The 20716-nt window shown below is 59.2% G+C and overlaps 1 protein-coding gene across 7 annotated transcripts in view; it reads left to right on the top strand.

Annotated features, from left to right (window-relative positions):
* The window catches only part of Dagla (diacylglycerol lipase alpha), a 59431-nt gene that overhangs the window by 23804 nt on the left and 14911 nt on the right, over positions 1-20716 (top strand). For 4 of the 7 annotated variants that reach the window (XM_078045882.1, XM_078045877.1, XM_005331516.5 and 1 more), the window contains exons 2-8: positions 11524-11661; positions 12059-12270; positions 13536-13637; positions 14041-14179; positions 16958-17045; positions 19101-19235; positions 19751-19828. In XM_078045882.1, coding sequence (XP_077902008.1) covers positions 11567-11661; positions 12059-12270; positions 13536-13637; positions 14041-14179; positions 16958-17045; positions 19101-19235; positions 19751-19828 — 849 coding nt within the window. In that variant the 5' untranslated portion in view covers positions 11524-11566. Of the gene's footprint in view, positions 1-557; positions 797-10201; positions 10488-11523; positions 11662-12058; positions 12271-13535; positions 13638-14040; positions 14180-16957; positions 17046-19100; positions 19236-19750; positions 19829-20716 lie in introns of those variants that run through there. The other 3 variants (XM_078045879.1, XM_078045878.1, XM_078045883.1) reach the window with 3 other exon arrangements.

Genomic DNA, 20716 nt, shown 5'->3' with positions numbered 1-20716 from the left:
GAGGGGCCCCAGGAGGCCTCAGTGCCCATGATTCTAGGTCACCTCCTGCAACATCCAGAGACAGGAGTGGTATTTATAGCCGCCAGCGGCCACCGAGGGTGGAGGAGACAGCACGAGCCGTGACGCAGGCTGACCCCCCACCCCCTCCAGAGCCTTCCTGGGATGCGAAGGGAAGGACAAGCCTGCTGGGAAGCAGGCTCAGCACACTGTCACTCTGAGCCCTGGAGGGGACGAGGTGCCACTTTCGGTCTGTCAGGAGCCTCCGCCTCCACCTCCGCCAGTCTTTCTAGGACCTGGCTTGGCTTGCCAGCCCCAGGTGGGCATCCCATTAGCACTGGGCACCAGCCCTGCTGGGCTCTCCCCCTTGCTGCCAGCTCCTTCCTTGAAAGGCTTGTCCCCTGGAGTTTCTGCAGCTTCACTGACCCCTCTCAGGCTGGCAGGGTCAGCGAAGAGGCCTGCCTCTTCCCACTGTGAGAGTTAGGGGGCCAAGGGCACAAGCCCCAGGCGACAGGAGGAGGACTGCCAAGCTCCTGTTAGCTCCCTGCTGTGTCCCTGCTAAGTGGTAGCAGACTGCCACTCAGGCTGAGGGGCAGCCCCAGCTCTACCTCCCTCACACCAAGGAACAGGCAGCGAAGTAGAGGCCATAGGATAGCAACGTGGCAAGACGGGGGACCAGGTTCCTGAAGGAGAGTCCTCTGGGAAGCACCGTGATGCTGAGCTCTGGAGCTGGAGGTTGAGCAGACCTGGCCTCTGTTCTCTGTACCTGCCCAAGACAGTGGGCCGTGGTCCTTCCCAGGTATGGACAGGCAGGAGGCTGATGCTTCCCAGGGGCCCCATGTGGCTGTAACCCCCCAACTCCTCCCGGCCGTTTCCAGCCTTCTCATTGCTCAGAGCCCTGGGGCCCATCTCCCAGGCCAGGAGAGAAGCAGGGGTGGCCAAGGCCTCCTAGGGAGCCTGCCATGTCACAGAGAAGGCCAGCCAGGCACCAGAGACCTGCAGAAAGTGGGCCAGGGCCTGAACTGATCCGTCCCAGGCTGACCCACCAGGGCTGGGACTGGGAGCAACTGGGGACAAGTACCTGAGCAGGTCTCAGAGGCCTCATTAGGAAGAGCGCCTGATCAAGGGGTCTAGGAGAGGACCAGGTGTGCTCCGTGGGAACACGTGAGCAGGAGCAGGGGGCGTGCCCAGCTGACAGGGAGAGTGGGACTTGGAGGGAGGTATGGGTGCTATGGTGGGGCCTGGCAAGCAGGGGCGGGTGCAGAGCTTCATGGCTAATGGTCATTGGGTTTAATTTTATTTCAAGGGCACTTAGGAACTGTAATCCACTTTCAGAAGAGAATTAAAACTGCGTGTCCCCGTCGCTCGGGCTGCCAAGCACCTCCTCTGGGCAGAGCCTGCTCAACACTTTCCAGCTTTTAACTCACTTCATCCTCACAGAGGCCCCCGAGGGAGGTACTGTCATCGTCACTGTCACACAGCAACAGTAGCTGATCTGTCCTGGGAGTGGCTAATCCCCACATCGTAATTTGAAGTTCTGGCCCAGTGGATAGGTGAGAGGCACCAGGGCCAGCAGTGGGGTCCCTCTGCGCCCCAGCCCTTCCTGGAGGCCCTACAGCTCATAGCTTTGTCCTGCTGAGATAGATGGTGGAGGGGACCACAAGGTTGAGACCGAGGGAGCCATGGCCTTAGGTCAGGTCAGTTCCTGGGGCCCATTTTGCTCTTCTGGCTCAGGCAAGGCCAGGAGCCAGATGTGTGCCGGTCCCATGATCCCAGGCACCTGTGTGGAGCCCCAAGCTCTCTAAAAGTCACAGGCAGAAGGCACCTGAGAGCTCCCTGCCTGTGGCTTTCGGACATCTCGAAGCAGAGACTATTCATGGACAGTGACAAGGAACCGTGACTTAGAGATAGCTGAACACTACTCTGAATGCCACAGCCTGCATGCCACTGTGACCACCCCCCATCTGTATGCCAGACTCTCCAAAAACCCACCTTGAAGAGCAGAGATGCCCTCGTTGGGTACAGAGGGAAGGAATGCCACAGAGGGGAGAGGACCAGGCCATGGCAGGAGACTCCCCCTCTGTCTCCAACTCCACGGTGGCAGGGGCTGCTGGCCCTTCCTGTCACACGCCAGAGCGCTGCAGACCTCCTCCCCTGGGAAGGAGCTTGTGTTACCCAGTCACTTGATCCCTGCTTGCTCTGAGATGGCCAGGGAATGGTCGATGGGAAACCCAATAGCCTGAGTGGCTGGTCTGTGCCCTAGATGGCCGTGCCCTAGATGGTCCAGGGAGGTGGCCCCTTAGAGGTCTGGCCCACACAGCCTCTCAAGTCTGGAGGCTTCCTTGGCCTCTGAGCAACATGCACGCAAGCAGACCAGACCCCAAGGCTGGCCTTCAGCCTGAGGAGCTGCAGCAGCGGGCGGTGGCGGAGGGTATGCTGCTGGGGGCCCCCAGGGGAGCTGTCAGGCTAGGTGTGCCCACTTAGCAGCTCATTATCGGCCTCATCGGGGGCCCCTGATGAAGGTGCTAATTCCTCTGTGAGGTGACACCAGCACCTGGGACTGGCAGCCTCCTCTGGAGGGAGCACTGGGGTGTGGCTGGAGCTGGTGAGCGTCCTGGCAGGGGGCCATCCGGGGAGCTGCTCATGGCACAGGGGAGGCCTGAGGTGGGGTGCAGGTGGGATCTGGACTTGGGGGCTTGAGCAGAGGGCCTGGGCCTTAGGGCGCCCTAAGTTTGAGCTGAGAGGGGGTCTACCATGGAGATCCTGAAACTCAGCCACACAGAACAGTTTCTGGGATGGGTAGAGCCGTGTGGCCTTAGGTTGGAGTTCTGTGGTCCCAACTGTCCCGTGGGGCAGTGGCTCCCTGGCTTGTTGTGGGTTCAAGAAGACAGTTCTAAGAAGCCTCTGTGTGGGCCAGTGGGGCTCCTGGGAGATGCTCCCCGCCCAGGAAGGGAAGTGAGGTAAGGGTGAGGCTCGCTCTTGGGAGGTCAGAAGGGTGAGCCTTGCTCTAGGTTAGTGGCTTTTCCTGTGGCCCCTTTCGCCCATCTGGCTCAGGCAGCGGGACGAGACGTGATGTCCCGTGAGGAGGCGCGGCCTGGATGGAGGAGAATTAGCAAGCCCCTGCCACGCTGCAAGGGGCACCAGCTCCATGTGTGAGCTGCGGTGAGCTGACGAATAAACCAGAGTGGGAGTGGCCAGCGCTGGTGCAAGCAGGAAGTTTCTCTGTGCATCTACGCCTTGGCACTCCTGTGAAACTGCACCTCATCACCGCATCTGCAGATGAAGAGACAGAGGCTCAGAGAAGCGATGGTCACAGACAAATAGAAGTGACGGAACCAAGATTCCACTCTAGGGCTGCCCGACTCAGGTGGGCTGCTGCCTTCCCTCTGGCCTGCTCAGTGGGTGGCTGTGGCCCTCCAGGTCTGTGCACTTGAGAGGGAGGGGTCTGGGGGGATCTGAGAAGACTTGGGTGATCTAGAAAGGTTGCACCTGCTGTCTGCCTTTCCCAGTGGCACCTGCTGGGCGGAGTGCCAGCGGGAGGCTGCAGGCAGTGCCCATGCTAACTGGCTTGGCTGGCCTCTCTGGGCCGCTCCAGGTCACCTCTGCTCCGGGCACTGGAGTAAGCATAGTGCAAGGGCCTGTTTCAGGAAAAGAAATGTTCTCCAAGGAAGGGCTCAGGAACACCTGCGTCTGGGAGACTTCTGCTATTGGAAGTCCTTTGGGCCTAGGGCTGAGAGAGCCTGGCTGTCCCCCTCCCCTGGGACCCCTGGAGGAGGGCAGGGCAAGGCCAGCAGTGGGAGGAAGCCCAGCGTGGGGGCCAGGGAAGGGCCCTCAGCAGCCAGCCGCCCTCCCAGAACCACCAGCAGAAACGAAAGGCCCCAGTTGATTCCCAGGGAGTTGGCTGGTGTCAGTGGCAGGGCGGGTGGCAGATGGCAAACTCTGCTCATTGTAGGGGAGTGGAAAATAATTAGCGTGAGAACGAGAAGCTGGAGCCTTGGTGATAAATGGAGCCTGGCAGGGCTTGTGGGGAGGGGCCGAGCACTGGCTCTGGAGCCTCCTGGCTGGCTCTGCATGACCTTGGGCAGATTGGTTAACTTCCCAGGGCCTCGGTTTCCTCATCCGGAAAATGGGGGTAAGAATGGTACTTCGCAGGGGCCTAAGAAGGATTAAAGGAGGAAATCTATGTGAACTGCTTGTTACAGTTTAGCACAGCGTAAACGCTACATAGAGTTTTAAAAAACAGGCATGTAGTTGAACAATTGTTGGAACTATTTCTGTGTCCAGCCTGGTGGCCACAGGCATGGCCCCTCGTAGTTGGGGCTGTTCCTGTTCGTCTTCTTCCCTGCACAGTCCCTGGCTGCCAGGTTGCTCTTTTCTTGGGGGGTGGCGTGGGGGTTCCTCTGGCCAGCAGACATGTTGGTGTTGCAGAGGGCACAGCAGGTGGACCTGTTTCTCAGCCTGACGTGGTCCTTCCCTCCCTCAGCACCTCAGTTTCCCCATCTGTGACGTGGGCAGCCAGACCTGTCCATGGGGCACTGAGGACCCTAAGTGGTGAATGGTGCAGGAAGCGCCTCACCGTCCCTTCAGGATCATCCCAGTGCGAGGATGGAGACCAGGCCTGTTAGAATGAGACCTGGGTGGCCGGCAGGAGGGGACAGTGGCAGTGGCACTCCACCCCTGCCCACAGTTTCACCAGGCACACTGTTCTGGCCCCGGGGCCTGGGCATGTGAGGACCCATCTCATGCTGAAATCCTGCCCCGGGCTGGGCAGGCTCCGCTCTGCCTTCTGCTCCGGCACAGCTGATGTGTGAAAAGCAACAGCTTTCAGGCCCCTAACTCGGGCTGCACACACCCGGGCACAGGCTGGTGGCGCACGCGGCCCCCGGCCTACGCCTGCTCTCTCTCCATTGCCTCTGTGCCGCCTTCTCCCTTCCTGTGCTGCCCTGCAGGCTGAGACCTGGAACGAGGAGGGGAAGCCGTGCAGCCCCAGGCCTCAGGAACGTGCGCCTCTGTGTCTGTGTGTTGGAATGAGGAGTTGAAAGGCAGGCAGAGAGGTTTTTCTTTGAAGTAACTGATGGGTGCTCCTTGAACCCCAGCTCTGCCCCATCCTCACAGAGGGATCTCTGGGCAGATCGTTCCACTTCTCTGAGCCTTGGTTTCTTCATCTGCAGAGTTGGGGTGGTACCCCTACAGCCTGATGACTCGGGACTACCGTGGTACATACAGGTCCTGGTGCTACGCTCTCTCCTGGCTCCACCACATTCTGTGCAGCTCCCTGGGCTCAGTGTTCGCCATCTGCAGGATGGGGCTGATACTCTTTCATGCAATGGTGTCATTGTGAATCTGGTGCCAGACAAATACCCAGATTGCTCTTTATGGTCCCTGAGGCCCTGCTGCCCACTCTGTAAGGCGAGCTCAGAAGCCAGCTCCTGCATTCGGATGCCGGCAGTTAGTGGAACTCTGCCCCTCAGAAGCAAGGCGTAGGGCTGGGTGCAGTGGCACAGGCCTGAGGCATCTCTCTTCACGTAGAGATGAAGCTAGATGGCTGTGGAACTAGGCCGGTGACCGTGAGCAAGTCACTACACCTCACCTGGGAAACGTAGTGCCTGCCTTGTGGAGTTGTGAAGAGGGTTAGTGAGCCTATGTCTGCCCTGGATTTAGGGGGCTAAGACATTGTGGGCAACTCATAAAGGTTAAAAGAGGTGAAGCAGCCCTCCCGGCTCACGGAGATCGCCCCTCATCCGTCACCAGGACCCACCCTGCAGTTGACAAAGTGATTCCAGTTCCTGGGGTTGAATCCCTCATTGAAGCCTCATGAGCCAGCACAGAGAGGTTAACTAGGCACCGCCGCCACTGAGCAGCGGGCCATGGAGGAGCTGGGGTTAACAGGACCTTCCTGCAGGCCCAATCAGTGAGAAGGTGGCCTGAGGGGGAGCCTGCCCCAGCAGGGAGGGAGCCTCTCCACAGCCCGCCCTGCACGCTGCCTGCAGCCTGGCCTCACTCTTGACATGCCCCGTCTGACTAGACAAGCTCTAGCATCAACACAGACACTCGGAGAACCAGATGGTGGGAGGGAGCAGAGCAGGGCAGTCACCCTGCCCTCTGAAGGTCTAGGCACCTTCCATTTTAGAGCCCATTCACATGGAATCCCATGTGAACAGTCCCCCCTTTTACTTTGACCAGCAGGAGATTTGGCATGTAATGGCGGCCTTCCTTATAGCAAGGGTGAGGGCCTGGGTGTCTCCTGCCTATGCACCTGCTCCCTCTCTCGCCACCCAGGAGGCCCGAGACTCTTGGTCCAGGACTGGCAGTCCAGGCTGTGGCTACACTGGGCTCCATCACCAGCCTCAGCAGGCTGACACAGAGGCCCAGCAGATGGGCTTTGGGCCTGTGGGTCTTCTCTTTTGGCTGCAGAAGGACGGGAGGGGACTTCGCTGCTGATCCATGCCAGGTTGGCACCATCCTGCAGGTCTGTCCTCAGTGAGAGCGCAGGTGGACTTTGGCAGCTTCCGAAAAGTTATGTCACCTTCAGGAACAGGAAGGATAGGGTCATGGCTTCAGCTCCCTAGACTATCACTCCGCTCTTGGTCGGGTCACCCAGGAGTTTGAGCTGGGCGTGCTGTGAGGATGAGAAGGGAGTGGGCTAGCTTGGGGACTCCGGGGCCATCTGTGCAGCACCCATGCAGGAAGCGCAGGGGTTGTGTCCCTTCTGAACCTCAGTTTCCTCACCCCTGAAGGGGCTTGGAGGGACTTTCTGAGCCCTTTCAACGCTGTCTTCCTGTATTGCTGTGCGCTCTGGGTGGAGACGGGAGTGATCTGTGCCTCCCCCCCCCCCCCCCCGCTTCTTGGAAGGTGCCAGAGCACCGTCTGAGCCTCAGTCTCCATTCTCAAGTGGTAATGACAACGGAAGAGGTGGCATTTGCTGCAAGCTTCCCAGGTGACAGGTGCTGTTTCACAGTGTGCCTCATTTAACTCACGATACTCTGAGATGGGTGTTCTTCTGATCCCAGTTTTAGAAGGGAGGGAAGGAGACACAGAGAGGTTAAGTAACTTGTCCAAGATTATACCGCCAGTAAGTGCCAAAGCCAGGACTCAGACAGTAGTCGGTTTTTAGCACCTCTATTCTTAATCACCCCTCACTCTCTCGAGACATGAGAGTGGCATTGTCACCCTGCATCACTACTTCAGAGACCAAAGGCAATGAGCCCAGGACTCAGAACACAGGCCGTGGGTGCTCACCTGGTGTCAGGCACTCCCTGGGCCTTCTCCAGCCCCGAGCCCATGCCTGGACACTCGTGGGCTGGAGGTGGCACATCACCTATCCCCTGTGGCCACTTTGGTGCCATGACCTCACTTCAGGCACCAGTCCCAGCAGGGACTCTGCAGAGCCTCTGCCCCCTCGAGCGCTCCCCTGCTAGCAGGGGCCCGCTGTTCCCAGGGCCGTGTGAGCCCACATGGGGCCTTAGGGTAAGGATGAGGCTCAGCCTGGGCCACTTGCAGCAGCAACCCTAGGCCGCAGCAGTGCAGGTACCCGGTCAGGTGTGTCTTATCATAGCACCAAAAGCGCCCACCCAGACCCCAGACCCCAGCACCTGGTCACAGATCACATGGCAAGAAGTCCCCAGGAGCTCCTAGGTGCTCTATTACAGAGCATCAGGAAAGGACCTGGAGTGTGCCAGACCCGTGCAGAGCTTTTGGGATGTCCCCGGCCCACCACTGGTTCTCACACAGCCCGCGAGGGCCATGCTGTCCCATTTTACAGATGAAGCAGCCAAAGCCAAAGAACAGTTAAGATGGCCAGTGAGGGGGTGGGGGCTCCTTGGAGCTGTCAGGGAGGGCACGGGCAGCAGGAAGGGAGGGACGTTTCCCCAGAAGGGAAGGCTATGAGCCAAGAGGGAGGAGATGCTGTCTTGGCTTTCATGACAGGGAGGGGGTTGCAGAGCAGGCCGGTGGCTGGAGAGATGGCTTGGGGTGAGGTGAGCGGTGGGAGGGAGCTGTCAAGGAGGGCCCCGAACAGGAGGTGATATGGGGCTGGCCCAGAAAGACGAACAGCCACTTGGAGGGAGGATTGGGGCAACCAAAGCAGGGACCCTTCCGTTGAGGTGTCTAGAGAGCAGCAGGCCTGCGGGAGCTGGAGCTGGGGGGAAGAGCCTTCTAGCCAGAAGGTTTCTGCCCCTGAAGGCAGGCTGGGTGCTGGGCCTGCACCTATGTCCCTGACAGCTGGGGAGTCTTCCTACTCTGGGGTACAGAAACCCTGGATTTAGAAAGGACGAGGCCTGTGCCCAAGGTTGCTTAGCCTGTCGGATACTGAGGTCCTTAGCCTCTTCACCTGAGGGGCTTGAACTTTATCCTGCAGGCCATGGGGAGCCATAGAATGTTTTTAAAGTAGGGGACAGCATGCACTTTTTAAAAAGAATTTTGCATTTTTAGAAAGAGGAACTCCCAGAATGGTTAATATTTAACCCAGGGATCTGAATCATCTGCAGGGAAACTGGGCCACGTGGGTGGGGGAAGAAAGAGGCCCTTTAGAGCTGCTAAAGTATTCCATCCTGTGAGCTGGTGCCCCTGGTACCCCATTACCACCTGCCGGGGTCGGAGACCCAGCCTGCAGCATGGGGTGCCCCTTGCAGAGCTCCTGCTCCCCGCTGCTGGAGGGGTGCTGTGCCTGCCCTAGAATCCCCAGAGCTTAGGAGTAGGAAGGGGAGGCAGTGTCTCCTGTCCCCACACACTGGGGTTGTTGAGGGCATCAACTGTGCCCCAGGGAAGGAGAGCCAGAGGAGGTGCTTTGTGGTGGCCCCAGACCAGGAAGTAGCCTCTGCCCTCCCCCTCCTGAGACATTTCCTCCCGATGAAATCACATCCCAGCAGGGGAACAGGCCCCCATTGTGATGGGCTGGGGTCTTAAGAGAAAGGGTGCTTTTCAGGCCCTTAAAAATAGCAGTCCTGAGATTTATGAATCTGCACAGAGAGTGCCCCGTGCAGCACAGCCCTGCTGCCCCCACCCCAGCCCATGACCTGCTGGTGACCAGCTGCAGAATCCAGTGGCCCTAGCTGAGGGGGGGGCAGCTGGTCCTCCAGGGAGTTCACCCGCACCTCCCCCACCCAGCTGCAGCCCCCTCTGCTTCGGCCTTCTCCCAGCCCAGCCCAGCCCGGCTCCCACACCTTCCTGTCCTCCGTGCCGAGCTTAGGAGGGAGGCATGATCAGCGTTCCACAGGTGAGGAAACAGGCGCCACTAGAAAGTCACCAGTTGGTGGGTACTATAGCCCATGACACCGCTCTGGGCTGGGCACCATGCCAGGGTCCTGCCATAGTGGGCCGTCCTGGGCGCCTGCTGGAGGGCAAGGGCAAGCTGGGTGGGTTTGTACTGACCACAGCTGCTAGCCACAGGCTGATCACCCCCTGAGCAGGGACAGAGAGCCACTGTCCATGTTATTGCCGTGCCTGGACAGTCCTGTGGCCACCTCTTCAGGGCCTGGCACTGAGGGTTGGGAGGTGCGGCAGGCAGAGCAGGGGCAGCTCAGTGGACTCCCCGGGTGATGGTGAGGGTAGTGTGAGCCCGAGGAGCCTGGTCCTAGGCTCTGCCAGGAAGGGGAGGTGAAGGGCGGGGTAAGTGAGGGCCCTAGTGCGAGAACACCATCCAGGGGTCCACTTGAGGGCCAGGTTGCTGGCAGGGACAGGACAGGTGACAGGCTGGGGTAGGCAGGACTCTCGTCTATCAGCCCCTCAGGGCTGCGGGACGAGGGCCCCTCTCCCTCCTTTTCCCTGCATGGCTGATGGGAGCTGGACGCGGAGCCTTGGCACCTGTTGGGGCCGCGCTGGTCCCACTTCTTGGGTGCTTCACGGCAGCCCCCAACCCTGACCCCAGCCCCAGCTTATCCTCCAGGAGCCAACTGCAGACGGGGGAGGGGTGGCATCACCAGCTGTTGACAGCTCTGTTCAGCCCCTGCCTGGCTGTCACCCGAGGTGCCCCGGCTCTGTCCTGTCTCATCACTTCAAACCCAAAGCCAGGGCTATCAGCTGTCGGCACAGTTACTGAAGCCCTAACCTCCTGCAGACCGTGGCCCCAGCCACCCCACTCCTGCAGGTCCCTGGCCTGCTCCAGCCTTCTCCCGCTTCCCGAATCTGCGCTCCACTCCTCACTCCTCGACTCCTCCTCAGAGTGTGGGATGATGTCACTTCCTGAGGCGGGGAGGAGCAGGCACGACCCCGGCAAGCTAGCCCGCCAGCCACCAGCCCAGCTGCTGACTCGCTGGCCCGAGCAGCCCTGGAGCTGCTGGGGAAGTGGCTGCCAGGGAGAGGAGGCAGCAGGCTGGACATGCTGGCCGGCCGCCTGGCCCCCCGCCCCCTGGCCCACCCTGAGTGCTGTGCCCATTGGCTGGGGAGGACGTGTCCATTTCCTTCCCAAATGATGCTGGTCACCGATACACGCTTTCCCCAGAGCCGTCACCGGGGAAAGGAGGACCTGCTGCCCAACCTGGACCAGGTGCCATGTAAGCCTCTGTGGGGCTGGGGGACAGCTGCCTGCGGCAGGGTGCTCAGCCCCCACAGGAGGCGCCCCTCTGCATAGTTTAGTGCAGAAGCTCTGGAGCTGCTCTTTGGCGTCCGCCTGGACCAGCCTCCTGCCCGTCACTGCCCTCGTTTCTGCACTCTAAAGAGGGGGCGGCCCAGGGTCCTGGGCACTCTGCTGAGCTTGCTCGTGACTTATGTGCATCCAGCTACTTTGTGGAGTTGAGCGCTGGGCGCTGGAAGCTGTGTGGCTTGGGGGAGCCCGGAGATGCGGCTGCTCCTCCAGTGGCCGGGCGGAGGCTTCCTTGTCATACTCCTGACCCCATGTTTCTGCCACAGCCTTCCCCACCTGGAGGCATGGCTGTGGCTGGGAGTGGTGTTTGATGGGTAGAAGTCAGGAGCACCCACGCTGGAGGGCCCCAGCGAAGCAAGGGGCCAGAGACCCCACTCATCAAAGCCTCGGGAGCACCAGCTGTGTGCTGGGCGCCTCGCCTGTGTATCAGTCCCAGCTGCTGCTGTTCACAAGCCCTAGCCCACAGTCCCCGAGGCCTTGAGCCTTCCCCTGCCCTGCTGGCCTTCATGCTAAGGGACAGCTTGCTCTTGGTGTCAGAAGCCACTACCTTGACCCCCTGCATACTGGGCCAGGTATCTTTGTGGAAAGGCAACCAGGAGTCTGGGGCCAAGGGTCCCATCGACCCCCAGGTCTTAATGGAGCAGAACAGAGGACTGTTGAGGCAAATCCAAGCAGTGCCATCTAGGGGGACAGGAGACCGTGGGTCAGGCTGCAGCCATCGTCCTACTGCCCAGGTCCTTGGTTGGCTCTGGAAGTTGATAGGGCAGGAGGCAGCTCCAGCCTAAGGATGGGTCAGCATCTCCAGTGTCTGGGGATTGGTGCTTTCGGCCAGTGCCAAGATGCTTGTGCTACTGGCCACACCTGGAACTGGCCCAGTGGCACAGGAATGGTGGCCCTGGGTGCTCCAGCCTGCCCACACAGCTTCAGGGTCCTCTGCTTTCTTTCAGGAGGTGAGTGCCAGGCCCGCTGAGCCTTCCAGAGCTGCCAGCCATGCCTGGGATCGTGGTGTTCCGGCGGCGCTGGTCTGTGGGCAGCGATGACCTCGTCCTGCCAGCCATCTTCCTCTTCCTCCTGCACACCACCTGGTGAGCCCCGGGGGTGGGGCTACAGGCCTGAAGCTGGAGGAAAGGCTTGGAAGGAAGCCTTTCAGTTCATGTTCCTCCCTGCCTAGGCCCACTCCTGACCCTGTCCTGCTTCCAGCTCTCAGGAGGGGGTACCTGAAACGTGGAGCCAGGACCCCTCCTGACCGCTGCTATACCTAACGCCAGCATGGGGTGCCGTTGCCATTGCTGTCTCCCCACGCTGACAGTGGGACTCTCACTTTCCTGTCCCCTGGAGGCTCCCAGGGCCCGGTGGACAGTGGTCTTGTGGGGGAAGTGTGTGTTGCCCACCTCCTTCCACTGAGCCCAGGCTGGGTGGGGCTGCCTGCGAGGGACAGCTCAAACACAAGGGCCACCGGCCTCACTGCTGGCTCCCCTGCAGGTTTGTGATCCTGTCTGTGGTGCTCTTCGGCCTGGTGTACAACCCGCATGAGGCCTGTTCCCTGAACCTGGTGGACCACGGCCGCGGCTACCTGGGTATCCTGCTGAGCTGCATGATCGCCGAGATGGCCATCATCTGGCTGAGCATGCGTGGGGGCATCCTCTACACAGAGCCCCGCGACTCCATGCAGTACGTGCTCTACGTGCGCCTGGGTAAGGGCCGCCCACCTCGGGTTGGGGGCTGCCCCAGACCACCCTCCCAGCATCCTCCTGTGCTCATCCGTTCATTCAGCCAGTGTTTGTTGGGCACGTCTGTGAGCCACGCCGTGAACCAGCACCAAATACAGCAGTGAACCGAGACTTAGGTGGGGGTGGACAGGCTGAGGCCTCAGAGCTGTCTTATAAATAAAGTTTTATTAGAACACACTCATTCTTTCATGATTGGTCTGCTCTGGCAGAGCTGAGGAGTGCCCCGGAGATTGTGGGAGCCTAAAGCCTAAATGTTTGCTCTCTGGCCCTTTACGGACAGATTGTGCTGACCCCTCTTTTAGACCATGAGCATCTCTGCAAAGCGCATCTGCCTGGTGATCCTTCTCAAACAGACGCAGCCCTCCCTCGAAAGCCCCCGGGGACCAGCCTGCGTCCTCTTCTGTGCCCAGGTTCCACCGCTTCTGCTGGGCCCTCCGGCTTCTCTCCTGCTGGCGTGTGCCCAGCCTTTTCCCCTGTTGGTGCCTGGAGAGGAGCTGTTATTGGTTATTGACCTTGTTTTACAGACAAGGACACTGGGACTCAGGAAAGTTACGAGCTTCCTCAAGGTCACACAGCTAGTCCATAGACGTGTCAGATTTGAATCCGGGCCCTCTGGCTCTGGGTTCTTAGTGGCCACACTCTGCCCTCTGCAAGGCCCTCGGATCCCCTCCCCACCTCCTGCCCCGTGAGGGCCCTGGCATCTGTGTGCCAACAGCTGAGCACCAGGGCCAGCTCGGGTGTGGGCTCTGAAGCCTGATGCTGGGCTCCTTTCTCCTCCCCACTCAAGTCCCAGAGGCCTCTTGCTGGGAAATAGCAGTTTCCCTGAAAAACGAGCAGTCATCTAATCCTCACGTGGTTCTGTGACATTGTCACTCCCATTTTACAAACAATGAAACGGAGGCTCAGAGAGATTAGGTAACTCACCTAAGATAGGTTCTGATTTCCATAGCTCATGCATATCATTCTGAAATCCTGAAAGAACAGGGAAGCGCCTCTTCATCACCCCCCTTTCCAGTCACCAGGGGCCTGAGGACAACTTACAGGGGACCAGACAGGGACCGGCTGGTGGTGGGACAGCCTCTGCTGGGAGTCTGATGCAGCTCCCACCTACCAGTCCTGCTGCTGAGCTGGCCAGAGGCTCCCCAACAGGAGGGGCTGGGCCAAGATTCCTGAGCCTTCCATGGAGGGCACGCGGGCCCTCTCTCAGCCAGGGCCTGCTCTCCTTGCAGCCATCCTGGTGATCGAGTTCATCTATGCCATCGTGGGCATCGTCTGGCTCACTCAGTACTACACGTCCTGCAATGACCTCACTGCCAAGAACGTCACCCTGGGTATGTCAGGCCTGGAATGGCCCACTGACGCCTCAGCCAGCCCTGGGGGTGGAGGGGACAGCACCGGCTTAGAGCGGAAGGAGATTGAGCACTAGCAGGTTGACCAGGGAGGTGGCTTCCTTCACCCTGTGTTTGGTCATCCCGCAGAGGACCCTGGTCTGGCCCCGTGAAAGCAGTCGAGGCTCCTCAGCACCTCCCTGGGAGCCCACAGGGCTGCCTGCTCTGCCACGGCTGGGCCCAGGACTCGACTCGGGCAGGCTGGGAGCAGGGGCTTCTCAGTCCTGTCCTTGGGTCCTGGTAGCAGCTGGGAGTAGGGAGGGTCTGGTGCCTCTCCCTTCAGAGCTGGTGATCTGGGGAGCTGTCCCCAGCATGTCCACCTTTCTTCCCACTGCTGCCCCCGCAGGGATGGTCGTCTGCAACTGGGTGGTCATCCTTAGCGTCTGTATCACCGTCCTCTGCGTCTTTGATCCCACGGGCCGCACTTTCGTCAAACTGAGAGCCACCAAGAGGAGGCAGCGCAACCTGCGGACCTACAACCTGCGGTCAGTTGGCCTGTGGGTGGGTAGTACCCTAGAGGGCTTTACTGACCAAGGGCAGAGGTGAGGTTTCTGTTCTCCAAGGGGCTACCACAGGCCTCCCAAACTGCATGGCAGCCTTGTGTGAGCCAGGGGCATTAGGGGAGGACTTAGCTTCTCCCTGCCTGTCACCTTGTTCCCCTGGGAACAACAGGTTAGGTGCAGTGGTGCACACAGGTAATCCCAGCAGCTCATGAAGCTGAGACAGGAGGATCACAAGTTCAAGGCTAGCCTCAGCAATTTGGAAAGGCCCTAAGCAACTTAGTGACATGGTGTCTCAAAGTAAAAAATTAAAAGGGCTGGGGATGTGGCTCAGAGGTTTAGTGCCCCTAGGTCCGGTCCCCAGCACTGAAAAATAAATAAAGTGGGAACGACAGCTCCTGCCTTGTGGTGGATGTGTGCAGAGTGGTTAACTTGATGCTCACACTGGTAAGTGGTCAGCAGATGGGTCAGCAGCAGCACTGAGAACACTGGCAGGAACAGCAGGAGACTCATAAATCAAACCTAGCATTGCCTAGAGGAAGCGTCAGCTCCGTGTGTAGCCATTAACATTGCCTCATTATAGGAGGGAGAAACTGAGGCAGAGAGAGGTGGTAAAGCTGAGGTTAGAAAGCTGGCAAATGGTGAGGCCAGAGCCTAGCACAGCAGTTTGGCTTTAGAGCCCTCACTTAACCACCAGGCAAGCTGCCTCTAGGTCTCAGGGGTTGGAGGAAGTTAATCAAGGAAGGCTTCCTGGTGGAGGTGTTTAACATGCCTATTTAAAGAAAAGGGAAAGCTATACCCTGCCAGAGAAAATGAGGGAGGGTACCCAGGCAGGATCATATGATTCCTGTTTACTGACAGAAAAATAGAGAGGGGGTTTCCATGGTAGGTCACAGTACCCCCCACACATCAGGCTTCCACTGTGAGGCCCTGTGCTGACCTCTTTACACAGTTGGTCCAGTTAATCCTTTGGCAACCCCAGTGAAGTTTGGAGACCCGTTCTACAGGTGAGGGCTCTAAGTTGCTTGTTCCAGGTCATGTTGGTAGGACATGGAAGCAGCCCTTCAGCCCAGAGCAGCTCAGGACCCTCATGGGGGGGGGGGGCTGCCCAGGCTGCACGCCCAGCAGAACCCCTCCCCTAACCCCAACCCTAACCCTCTACAGAGTTCCCCTTCCACGTCAGCGACTCAGCTCATCACTGCGGCCAGAGCCACACCCATGCCGGGTCTGGCCGCCTCCCAGCCCAAATGTCAGGCCTTGGAGCCAAGGCCCGAGAGTCCATTTTCCCCAGAGGGCAGCTAGCTACCACCACCCTCCCTCTTCGCTGGCTCAGAGCGTGCCCCAGCCTAACATGGTTTCTGGGCTCCTTGGGCCCAGTCGAGACTTCCCTTTCTGACTCTGGGTGATTGCCTTGGGGGCCCAGGGGAGCGAGTGCCTTTGTAGTGAAGGTTGGTGGCTGCAGTCATTTTAATTAGAAAGCTTTCTGTGGTTTCTGGGCCTTGCCAAGGTGAATGAGGAGCCTCGGAGCTCACAGGGCCCTGGCCTCCGGTGGTTTCTCCATTGCTCCTGTGGGGCTCTGGGGTAGCTGGCTGGCCTCGGCTGGCCTGCCCCTGCTCTGAAACTCACAAACCGTTTTCCTAGCAAGTAATTTTCAAGCCAGCAACTCCCCAGTGTGGGGACCCACATACTCCTGATGCCCCGCAGTGCTAGGTGATTTCAGTTTTTGGAATTTGGGAATATTGAAGTCCTTGGTCGTTTCTCTTTCCAGTGAAACCTGGTCAGGGTTGGGAGAGGGGGTTATTCCAAGGAGGCTTGACTTTGGATTTTTGCAGGACTGTCTTCCCCCTTTCACGTTAATGAGCTGCAGGGCAGAGGCTGCTGGGGTCTATGAACTTTCTGTCCAGACTTGGTGTGTAAGTCCCCAGCTTGGTCTGTAGCCTTCCTGACACGCTGGACCGGATCTGTCACAGTCTCACACACATTCCTAAAGTGACCTGCCCCCTGGTGTTTATAAAGGGCATTGCAGCAAAGTGTTGAGGCTACTTCCATCTGGTGAGAGGCCCAGCAGGAAATTTTCTTTGAATTTTTGAAAAATCCCATTAGCTTAGAAACCATTAAAAATGCCATGTCATCAAGCCCCTGGAGCGTGGGCATTGGTTCAGGATGCAAGGCTTCCCAGGTCCTTGAGGCAGCAGGTCCCAGAATGGCAGTTGGCGTGCACCCTTTCCTAACCTCCTGGAAGACCCTGTTTGCTTGTCCTCGTGGCCTTGTGGAGCTGGGGTTGGGGAGTGGGGAGCAGACCTGGGCCTCAGAGAAGAGCAAGTTTTTGGAATCCTTTAACAGGAAAAGTAGGTCTCTTCCAGCCCCTGGAACAAGAGGGCAGAGGGGCGCAGCGTCTCCCTGGGCTCTTGCTTTGCCTTTGGACACCTTTGCTGCAGAGTAGCCCCTACTTTAGTTCCCAGCTCTGAGCTCCCAGGGCATGCCTGCAGGCCACTCTTCCAAAAGCCTAGATGGCCCTGCTGACCAGCAGCTCACCATCTAGGCCAGTAGGAGTCCCCCAGGGAGTGCCCTGGCTGGCCAACAGCCAGGTCACTGGCCACCCAGCCTTGGCCAGGCCTGGGCTGTTCTCCCCCCGGGACCTCCTTCTGGGGAGCCCTCTGGTGGGGCCCTGGGAACAGGCCATCCTGTTTCTATAACGTCTGGCTCCCAGCTCTTCTGGCCCAGCTCTTTGACCTCACACATACCAACTCTTCCCTTCTGCAGGCACCGCTTGGAGGAAGGTCAGGCCACCAGCTGGTCACGTCGGCTCAAAGTGTTCCTCTGCTGCACTCGGACGAAGGACTCGCAGTCAGTAAGTATCGGGAGTCACTTCCCCCAGACTCACATCCTGTGATTCAGGCACCTTTCTCTGCTTTGGCAAAGCCGAGTGGGCGGGGCTGGTTGGAGGCACTGGGTTTCCAGTGCAGGTGACAGCCTGCCTCTATGGCGATCCGTTATTCTTCACCCACCAACTCCCCCCAGCCTGTAGAGCAGCCTTGAACAGAGTTTAGTTTAGGAGATGAAATGCTCACAATTCAGACAACCTGAAGACGGAGGAAAGTAGCACATCCTCCACCGCATGGATTTGGAGGGCACAGCGATGCCATGTAACGCTTAGCATGGTGCTGGGTGGTGCACAGTCAGCCCTCACCGACCAGCGCTTTGAGGAGTGAGCAGAGGGGCCGGCCTCAGAGCGCCAAGCACTGCAGGAAGAGGGCAGGCTCAGCTGTGGGCGGCCCTGGGGCGGGGAGGGAGGCAGAGCCCTGCAGCACCAGGAGGGACCTTAGAGGTCATCCAGCACCACCCCTCGTTTTGCAGATCAGACAGCTGAGGCCCAGAGAGGTGGAGTGACTTGCCCAGCATCCCACAGCTAGTTAGTAGCAGAGCCAGTGAGGTCAGGAGACCACTCCTCCCGAGGCAGACAGCAAAGTGCCCTCCTCGGAAGCCACCGGGAAGCCTCGCGTGGCTCGTCCTCACCAGCAGCACTGGTGACCCGTAGAGTGAGTAATCCAGTGAAGAAAGCCCCTGAGTTCCCGGGTGGGCGGGGAGCACCCTGTGGTCTCTCGGGGAGGTCCGAGGGGTCATGGTCAGGGTCTGGGCTGCAGGCAGGCCATGTGAAGGCAGGGAGCAGTCCCCTGGCAGGTAAAGGCTGGGCCTGCCACCATGTGGAGGGCCCGGCCCCCCTCTGTGGTCAGAGCCTGGTGGAAAGGCCACACCTCACCAGGAGCCCTGAGCATGGGCTCTGCCGGACACGGATGGTCCAGGCACTTCTTGATCAGCTTGTGTGGTGTCCCTTAAAAACTTGAATTGGACACCAGCATTTGAAAGTCAAGGCTGTTTATGTGAACTCCCGTCCTCCTCGATTGGAGGCTCAAGCTCTCCTGCTGGTCAGCTGGAGCTGAGCAGCCGCTGGTGCCGTTCAGCCCTTGGGGCGTTTCAGATTGCAGCGCTTGGCTCTTTCTTTTCTTTTTTTTTTTTTAAATATTATTTATTTTTAGTTTTTGGTGGACACAACATCTTTGTTGGTATGTGGTGCTGAGGATCGAACCCGGGCCGCACGCATGCCAGGCGAGCGCGCTACCGCTCGAGCCACATCCCCAGCCCCGCTTGGCTCTCTCTTATGAATGCGAGACACTCCAGGGGGAGGCAGAACCTGTTGTCATGAGTGGGTTCCCACCTTGGCTTCTCCTGACAAGATAGGGAAGATGGGCCCACTCCAGCAAAGCAAGATGCAGGGGAGACCCAAGCCCACCAACCCACAGGACTCGCCTCTCTCCCTGCTTCCTGCCCTGAGGCTCAGACACAGGCTGTCCTTGGGCCAGGGGCATGGAGGAAGCCTGGGGGCACTGGCCCATGATCATACTCCTTCTTGGGAACATTGTGGGGAGCCACTGGGCCTGTGACCCCTGGGCAGCAGGAGAGGAGGCCCAAGGCTCGGAGGTTGACAGAATCCTTAGTCTTCCAGAGTCATGGCTAGTGGTCAGAAGCAGCCAGGAACTTCATTTGGCTTTTCTGCTTGAGAGAAAGTCTAGAGAGAAAGAAGCCAGCACCGGCCAGGCTGTGGCTCCTAACATCTAGGGAAAGAGAGGAGGAACTGGCCAGGTGGCCCCGGTGTGTGGCAGGCGGTGCAAGCCTTGGGACCTCCCATGGGAGGAGCGGCCCAAGAGGTGCAGGAAGGGCCAGTGTGGTCCCAGATAGCTACTGCCAGTCCTGTCAGGGCCCTGAGGGTCCCAGCCGCACAGGGCCACCTGGGGCCAGGTTGGCTGGTGCTGCAGAAGTGCAGGGGTAGAACTGCCCTGAACCTCACTCCTGGTCTCGCGTCCCCCCTGTCTCCCTGCCACTCCTCCTGCCTTCCCGGACCTCATAGGATGCCTACTCAGAAATCGCCTACCTCTTTGCTGAGTTTTTCCGGGACCTCGACATCGTGCCATCCGACATCATCGCTGGCCTGGTGCTGCTCCGGCAGCGGCAACGGGCCAAGCGCAACGCGGTGCTGGACGAGGTGAGCCCCTCTGCAGCCAGCCCCCCTCCCTGCCCCTGCTCTGGCTGCGTGGCTTGCCCACCTCACAGGCCCTGGAGGTCGCTGCCTCCCCTTCCCCAGCTCAGAACTTCAGCAGCCGCCACACCGCTGCTGCTCGGTGCCCTCCATTTCTGGGCCATGTGCTTCTTCCAGACTTCCGATCCACGGCCCAGTTGTGACAGCAGCTGGGGCTTCAGCCTCCTGCTTTATCCTCATGTCCCATTCCCTGTCCCTGCCAGCATACAGTCAGGTCTCACATCTTTACAAAATCCTTCCCCCGGGACAGGTCAGGAAGGTCCCCAGGGTCTGATACTTTGGGCAGAAAGGGAGCAACTAAAAATATGGGGACACTTCTGGTTTGGGAGCACTGGCTGGGTCTCGGAAGAGCTGGAAGCCACCTGCTCCTTCGGGCCTCTCAGGCCTTTGGGAACAGGCAGAGCCCTGGGGACTGAGCGTGGGGATGTGCCACTGCCCATCTTCACATGCCTGTTTCACAGGCAAACAATGACATCTTGGCCTTCCTGTCTGGGATGCCAGTGACCAGAAACACCAAGTACCTCGACCTCAAGAACTCGGTGAGTCAGAAGTCACTCCCTGTACATCTCACCTCCCCCACCAGCTCCTCCCTGTGCCGGAATCACCTGAGCAAACACCTCCCGCCGCCCTCCTGCGTGGGCCACACTACTGCCCACCAGCTCCTGCTCAGCCCTCCAGGGAGCCTCCTCCCAGATCACCGTCCCACCCCACCAGCCCCATGTCATGCTGCTCTACAAGCAAAACCCCGAATCCCTTAGCCGGCTCCAAGACGTTTGGCCCTGGCCTCTTGAGATGGCAAACTACCTCCCGAGGGTGAGCTGGGATATCATTGCTGCCACTGCTGTCATAAAGGCACCGGGGCGTAGCACTGTGGTTTCCAGGCCTTTTAGTAACAGAGCCTTTTCTAAGTGCCTAAGTGGAAATCCAGCATGTCACAGGAGAAGGTGGTGCCACCCTGTGGCAGCAGAGCCCTGACCCAGCTCACTGTGCAGCCTCGGCTAACACCTAGCCACAGCCCTGCCGAGTTGGGCACACCTCTGCTCAACGGCTGGTCACTTTGACCTTGCGCAAGTCCCTCATCCCTCTGAGCCTGTCCCTGCAACTGTAAAATGGCCCTGGGCACACTTTGCTTCCCGAGCTACAGGAAGAGGAGCAGTCCTGAGTCTAGTCCCAGCACAATGCCATGGGTGACCAAGAGGCCTCAGCCCTTGGCTGTCTCATCATTTATGAGAGCCTCAGGTTGGGCTGGGGGTAGCTCTGTGGTAGTAGAGTGCTTGCCTAGCATTCACAAGGCACTGAGTCCAATCCCTGGTACTCCCCCCCAAAAGCCCAGGCCCCAGCCCTTTCTGTCTCTGCCCCCCAAAGTAGCATTTACACCCTCTTGAATCAGCTGATTCTGCTTTCCAGGGAGACAGGCTTTCCAGCCC

The sequence above is a fragment of the Ictidomys tridecemlineatus genome, chromosome 4 (assembly GCF_052094955.1).
Source record: "Ictidomys tridecemlineatus isolate mIctTri1 chromosome 4, mIctTri1.hap1, whole genome shotgun sequence".
NCBI classification, from domain to species: domain Eukaryota; kingdom Metazoa; phylum Chordata; class Mammalia; order Rodentia; family Sciuridae; genus Ictidomys; species Ictidomys tridecemlineatus.
This window is presented reverse-complemented; position numbering and strand designations above follow the sequence as displayed.